The 7654-nt window shown below is 39.5% G+C and overlaps 1 protein-coding gene across 1 annotated transcript; it reads left to right on the forward strand.

Moving 5' to 3' along the window:
* Positions 1 to 1136: 1136 nt before the first annotated feature.
* LOC140953681 (uncharacterized) lies at positions 1137 to 2939 on the forward strand. The gene has a single exon (XM_073403091.1). The coding sequence runs from the start codon at positions 1314 to 1316 to the stop codon at positions 2937 to 2939; it is 1626 nt and encodes a 541-aa protein (XP_073259192.1). The 5' UTR covers positions 1137 to 1313.
* Positions 2940 to 7654: the final 4715 nt, after the last annotated feature.

Below are 7654 nucleotides of genomic sequence, written 5' to 3' on the forward strand. Positions count from 1 at the left end.
TATAAAACTCACAAAACCGTGAACACCAAATATATTTATGGAATGATATTGTGTTGCGAGGAAAAAGCCAATAAAGCGTTAGAAAACTAAACAGCAAATAGTAAAAGTAATTATTTTGTGGTCTTGAGGTTAGTTCGCATGTCCTGAACTTAATTGTGACTGGTTACTACACAATCAACTTTCCTGAAACTTTTCAGGTGTTCAGGGTTTTCTGAGTCTGACCGTAAACTATTAAAAACTCACGAGACCTATATTTGAAAATTTTTCTGTTAAGGTAAATTAATTTAGTTGGCCATTGAGGACAGATTCTAAAAGGGGATAACGTTTGAAATATGTTGGTGTTTCAACAGAAACTCGGCTGCTGTCATATGTCATCTCGGTGACCCATTTTCACTTTTCTCTTTTTCTCGTAAAAACAACTGTTATAAAAGGTGACGTGAAGCAAAAAATTCAAAACTTAAAGTGAACAATAACTTAGGACATTAAGTTTTATGTTATTACAAAAGTATGATGCTGTTAAGGTACATCTTGTTAAAATTACGACTCTTTACTGACTTTTTTTCAGATTGGGCTCTAGGTGATGCCTTAACATGCTGGAGTAATCTAGCCTCTGGCGCAGACGTTGAAACACTCTTCTTTTATGCTATTAAGGAATGAGCAATTATGCGGGAACATAGCTAATTCCGCTTGTCTGAGGAAGAAACCTTGACTATTTCATTTTTGTAATGTATTGTAGTGTTTTGATGGAATTTATTAATACACTATACTTTGAAACTAAACAGAAACAGCAACACCGGAGGATTTCGAAAGTTTTAAAATGTCTTACAGTTCATTTAACCATGGATGAAAACCTTGATCTACTAGTGAAAAAAAAATCAATTGACCGTCCTTCACTGATATTGGTTGGTGTTAGCAAAACTGGTTTGGCCGACGTGGCCCCTACCTACTGGAGTGAAAGCCATGCTTCAGCCCTAGAACTTCACTTTTTAATTGTACATAATCTATTGCCAATAAATAAAGTTAAGTACTTTATTTACATTCGATACGGGAAACGAACGTGGCTCGAACGTACATATAATTGGATCGAACGTATATAATTGCACACTGACGTTTCGCGGTTTCTATCCATGAACTGTAAACACGGTTAAGACTGAATCAATTAGTCGAACAAAATTTTTTTAAAGTGGGTTGAAGCCTAAACGGAGTAACGCACAACTTCTGATGAAACGACACCTCTGAAGTACAAAGGATTGTAGAGTACAGCCAACTGCATTTTACACTGGAGCATTTGACACTAAGAGGTGTTGGCAAATATGATTGGCCAAACCATTGCAGAAGTATTTGGTCACATCCTGTTTAGCTTTACACGTAGTGTCGCTGAGCACTACAATTTCCACGAAGGCGAGAATCAGTCAGCCATATTTGGCTACAATACCTTGGACGACACGGGAAAAGAATGGTACTCTCAACCTGCCGATGAAGTCATCTACCAAGAATACAGCAACAGCGAAGCTGTTGCGAGGGATTATTTGACGTCAAACCGTCCTGACGTTAAAATTATAGATGCAAGCTCAACAGATTATAGCGAGCAATCTCAGGAAGTAAGCAATGAAAGAGCAATGGCGTGGAAGCAGCTCAGACCGTCGATTGTTAATACAATTCGCTCTTCATTGAGCTTTGCATTATTTATTTCCATTTTGACTGCCTTCACTGTTGGGCTGGCTTCAATCGTCTCTTTTTACTTCAGCTTTCAAATTCAACTCATCTGTCTGTCTGTTCCGAAAGAATCGATTCCTTTCAAACTGCAATGGAGTATGACCCTTTCTAAAGTATTTTCCAATTCGTTTATTTACCTGTCCTTTGTTCTGAATATCTTATGTTATTTTCAGTCATTCCAAATATGGGGGTTAAGATCAAAATTGTTCCTTTTGTGTCTTGGGTTTTACTTACTGGATTCAGCTTATCGAATTACCATGCAAGCTTTCGGAATCTCGCATTCTTTTTTGACATCTTGGCAACGAATTGCTCCCAAAGCAATGTACTATACAAATGTTTGTTTACAACTTTGTATGTTGGCCAGACACTTTTATCCAAGGCCTAGAAAGAAGCAGATAAAGATTGTTTTAGTTCTGATGCTTGTGTGCGTCTCCACACAACTCTCTGCCGAACTTGTGGCCAACTTCGTTTACCCTGCATACAACAAACAGCAAATATCTGGCAAAATAATAATTGCGATATTTGCTCCTCTCATTACAGTTCTGCTTAAAGGGTTCTCGCGTATTTGTGTTCAACGGTTATGGTGCAGAATCAGTCATCCAGCAACATCATTCGTGCTGCTGGTTCCTCTGTATTGTGGATCAGCGGTAATGATGAGACTATTACAAGTGGATCTTCAAAGTCTAGAGTCAGTCGCACTTATTGGAGTCATTCATGGGATTGCGGAAGTTTTTGAGCGTAGCACTATGGTTTTCATTGATCATTTTTATCATCAAGCTCTTGAAAAAAGGAAACTTCCTTGGGGTGGTTTCCGAACACCTCGTCGAGAAAGACTTGCAGCTGATATCTGTATTATGAGCATGCTGTATGAGTCCAGTGCAATAATCTCGGTGAATGGCTTCCTCTATTTGTACCAGTATTTTTACATCGCTAATAATACACCTTTGGAACTTCTTCAGTCATTTGCACTTACCACTTCCGTTCCACTGTTCATCGAATGGTTTTTCACGAGTGTTTCTATAGCTATTGAAACTCATTATCAGAATATGCCCGTCATGGCCGTTTGGCGAAGACGATGGAAACGGCACATTGCAGTGGCGGTTGTAAATATTGTTATGATCTCCATTTGGGCAAGCACCAATCTCTTAATAACAATAAGAGGACGTTTTGCCAAGGAAACTACTAAAGACCACTGCAAAATGCCATTCAGTTCACGGCCGTGACTGAGTAAGTGAGTTGCCCGGTGAATGTGTAATTGAGTGTGGTGTAGTATGGTATGGTATGGTATGGTATGGTCAAGAGAGAATGATCTAACAGAGCGAATCCCCCATACATGACCCTCTTCCCCTGAAAATTATTTGTATTCGACTGAGTAAGGTTGAATAATAAGGTATGGTATGGTACGGTTATGGTATGGCGTGGTATAAGTATGGTATGGTACAGTACGGTGACGTTACGGCATATGGTATGGCAGGGAACGATATGGTATAGTATGGTACGGTTACGTTATGGTACGGAATGGTATTGTATGGTATGGCATGCTATGCTATGCTATGGTATGGTACGGTGCGGTACTGCACGGTGCGTTGCGGTGCGGAAGGGTGCGGTTATGGTATAGTATAGTATAGTATAGTTTTACTGCACCTAACTCTCCAAGCAGACGTGTCGGTCGCTAGTTACTATAAATGCTTTAATAACTACGACTGTAGTAACTTAACTGTCAAAACAAAACCAAAAATCAACAATAGGAGCAAAATTAAAACAAAAAACACGATTATGATAATAATTAAATACACAAACATTGAATTCAGGAGCTGTTTTCTACGTTTCTACGTTCTCTGGTGGTGCGCGCGCAGAATGCCATTGGCTAAGAACTCATCTTGGGAGTTGTTCTATCACATCAATACATTATTTGTCAGTCCATGGAAATTCAAGTCTTCTTGTATAACACACTTACGGCATGACAGCGGCTTAAGAACTGTTTGAATCGTGCTCGCAAGAAGTTATTTTAAGGGCTTAGCTGGGAGAGATTTTTTATTTCGGTTTTCATTTTCGAAAAGCATTGCGCCGTCTTTTTGGTAAGATTTCTTGGCAGTGTTACCAATTGGGTTTAGAGAAAGTGTAATTTTTCAGTTATTTGTTTTGAGTTGCGAAGACCAGAACCGTCTTTGCTAGCGTTGTTGTTATTTCCCAGTTGCAAAGCATAATTCAGGATCAAGCAGCCGAGGTCACTTCTACGGGAATGTCAGCCTGTGACTTTAAAGAAAAACTGGACTGTTTAAAGGAAATACAGCAAGGAAACTAACAAAGTATGCGTCAGCTGAAGAGGCGATGGACAAAAGATATGAATTTCGTTATCAAAATCCCTATCATTGATCAACACGAATATAGCGGCGTCTTTTTGAAAAGTTGACAAAAGCCTGGACGGGACTTAGGTAAGCATGTTTGTTGTGTTTGTTCCGAATTCAAAATGAAATCATTTGCTTTATGCAGATATAACAAAAACACACAAGGTTATTTTTCCCTTTGGGTCTGATTCCGTTTTCAAGTTGATGCAGCGCTGTCACGGTGGGGGGTGGGGGGTCTAACCGGACCGAAAACCAGGGTCTCTCTCCGCGGCAGGAGCCTCCTCGGCTTTTCTCCCAACCTCGTCCCCAGGGCTTTTCCCTTAAAAAATGGGTGGGGCGGGAAAAAGGCCCTGGCATCGGCTGGTCACGTGTCCCCTCGTACACCCTAAAAACCTGGGTGTAATAAATTAGCGCTATGTGAAAAGCCAAAATTATGCGTAACCTCACAGCGCGCGATCTTGGGCGGCCTTTTATATCTCTTGACGATTAACGAAAAGTTTTACAAGGTTTCCTTTTTGTCACAGATACTGGCTATGGTAATTTTTTGCTTTCCTCCGATTTCTATGAAGAGGACGGGGAGTGGTAACATTTGTAAAACTTCCTTTATAGAGCGATATAAATGACAAACAAGCTATCGTACATGCATAAAGTTCACCGGAAAAGTTCGTTTTCGCGACTTCTTTTGATATTTTATTTTATTTCTTGCGAAGTAGACCGCCATACACAACCTAGTTCCATTCACCTTAACTCTCAGCCATATCATCATAGCGATACGCGTTGGTTTAGACTTATCTTGTATGACTGTATTTTTAAAAAATTCATTGACCTCTGCGAGACTTGACCGAAACCGGAAACCGCGCATGAATAGTCTCTGGCACCCAGGGTATCAAACGACTGGTAACAAAGAAAGACTTGGGTCCATTTAAAATATTATTTTCCATTGTTGCTCCGTTCGACTTCTGTCAGCGCAAAACCAGCGGGTTGCATATAAATTAGCTTCTCAGGAATATTTAGGCTGTACACGTGACCAGCCGATGCCAGGGCCTTTTCCCGCCCCACCCATTTTTTAAGGGAAAAGCCCTGGGGACGAGGTTGGTAAAATTTCTTGCTTGCCTGCCTCTCCTAGGATTTTCGAACATCTAAAAAATGGTATAATTGCTCATTTTTAACGGATTTTTACCTTAAAAAGGTAAATGAGTTTTCGGGAGCCTTTTTTCTGGCTGAAATTTTCGAAAAGGTAAGTTTTAATCCCTATAATTTTCGGATCACTAGACTTTCAGTTAGGGAATCCGAACAGATGAAAAATTTTTAGGGGATAAAAATATGCCTATATCTACCGTTTAAATACTAAAATACATTCAACAATGCGATGTTCAAAATATAAGTGGTTTTGAGCTAAATTCTCGTTGGGTGCCCCTGTCCTTATGTTTACGGCCATTTTGAGGATTACGCAATAAGAGATGTAGCGTATTTATCATTGAACTCTCATACTGTCGACTGAGCTTGGGCTGCCTGTGTTTTAACTGATGACCTGATGCGACAAAAGGTCGTGAAGGAACGCGGAGTAAAATATCAAATATCACTTGTTTACGACAATACTGCCGTCGATTCCCGCATGTTATTTAAATGCTGCTATAATCATCCATTAGACTCGGAGTACTCTGCGACGGAGAAAGACGAATTTCCGGGCGACAATTGATACTACTGCTAAAGACTTTGTCAGCAACTGAAGGTAAATGGATCTTTACTATGCACACGCCCCCAAGTTTAAATTAGTATTCAGTAAGCTTCAGTATAAAGTGCCGTCATTGTGCTGATTGTTGTCGCCGTAATGTAAAATGGACGTCTTGATATGCACGTACTTCACCCTACTTAGATTCTTGAAAGTTTCAGTAACTAATCAATAAATTCCTTTCCGACTTCTGGCTAATTCTCCGCAAGGATATTAAAACATAAACTCCCCCTAAAATGTTATGGCCTAACGTGTAGCTGCTTTCTTATGCCACGTGTTTATCTTGGGCCACAAGAGAGACGTTTTGAATAAAATTCTCTCCACAAGCGTTTGAAATAAAACATTTCAGAAAACGAAGCAGGTAACGGGTGGAGGTCAGAACTTTTCACAAATTAAATGCCGATGTGTTCTATTTTTAATTTTATTTGTTCGTTTGAGAGCGACTAGAAGCTCATGTCAAATTCATCATTTTGTGTTCTCGATTGTGTCATTTAGTATGTCGATAAGTATATTAGCGCTATTTTGAATGATTAACAGACCTTTGTGCAACTACATGTTTGAGCTGTTGCTTATAGGGAACGAGAGAAGAAAGGATGTATGTTCAGTATGTTCTTTACCGTTTGGACGTATTGCGTAGGAGAAGCAAGCATAAAATTATCATGTGAACTCCACCTGCCTTCGTTTGCCAGTGCGGCGCCACTCAAAGATGTTTTGAGAGTACTCCTATATCGAATCCATTTTAAGAACAAGCCAAGTGTTTCATGTAAAAATGAGAGTGAGCAAGTCTTTAATCGGTTCCCTTCCAAAATAAAATGTTGATAATATAAACTGGAAATTAAGATCAGAAGGGCCCCAGACGGACGAATCAGTCGCCCCTGCCCCTCCCCTCCCCGCTCACACCTCCTTCTCACTAAATCGGGTGTACCATTTTTCCTTTTCCGGCGACAAAGGGCAAAGAAGACATCTCGCTGCCTACTGTCCTGTCCACTGTTTTTTTTTTCTTTTTGTGGACAGTTCTCTTGGTATCGGAGTACTGGGGAATTACGAAAAGAAGAAAAGAGGAAAATTAACGGCACGAGGCAAAATAAATGAAAAGAAACAGCAGCTCTTATCCTTACGAGATGACGAGAGCAAGAATGAGAAAGATCAAATAATAATGAAAAAATGAATATATTTGTTGTAAACGATGTATTATCAATGCGATGTTAAACTCAGACCTTCGTCATAGGTTTGAAAACCTGCCTAAAAGGCAAGTTTGTATAATCTCTATACTGCAGTCAACTGTCGCCTCGAGAACACGGTCTATAATACGCACACTCCGATAATACGGACGCATTTAAAACATGTTTAAATATCGTTGCAAATTGAAATAAATAACAGGCATTTTACTGAAATAGAAGGATACTAATGGGACCATATAACTGCATTGGGCGCAAAGATATGAACGTTGAAATATTTTTGTTTGGTTTGATCTTCCTTTTGCCGAACGGGTCTATTTGCTGCTGTTTTTTTTGATTTCGTCTTTTAAGAATAATCCATTTGTCAAGATCCGGTCCGTGCACACATTATTTTATTGTTGAGGTTTTGTTCCGTTTAGTTTAAAAATATATCCGCGCACTTTATCAACAAGAGCTAAGTGTTTTTGGCATGTCTAGCCTAGGAGAGGACATGTGCTGAATCCGAGTGAAAGAGATAATCGTGTTAATCTGTTTTGGAACCCACTAATCTGTTTGGTCTTGGACTATAATTCCTGGTTAACACCCAGAAAAAACAAACACGCTTGCATTTTAGTTCCGATCGATGTTTTTATATATCAAATTTTTATATATCAAATGCTGTTGTTAATTTTCAAAGACCC

Source organism: Porites lutea, chromosome 12 (genome assembly GCF_958299795.1).
Source record: "Porites lutea chromosome 12, jaPorLute2.1, whole genome shotgun sequence".
Lineage (NCBI taxonomy): Eukaryota > Metazoa > Cnidaria > Anthozoa > Scleractinia > Poritidae > Porites > Porites lutea.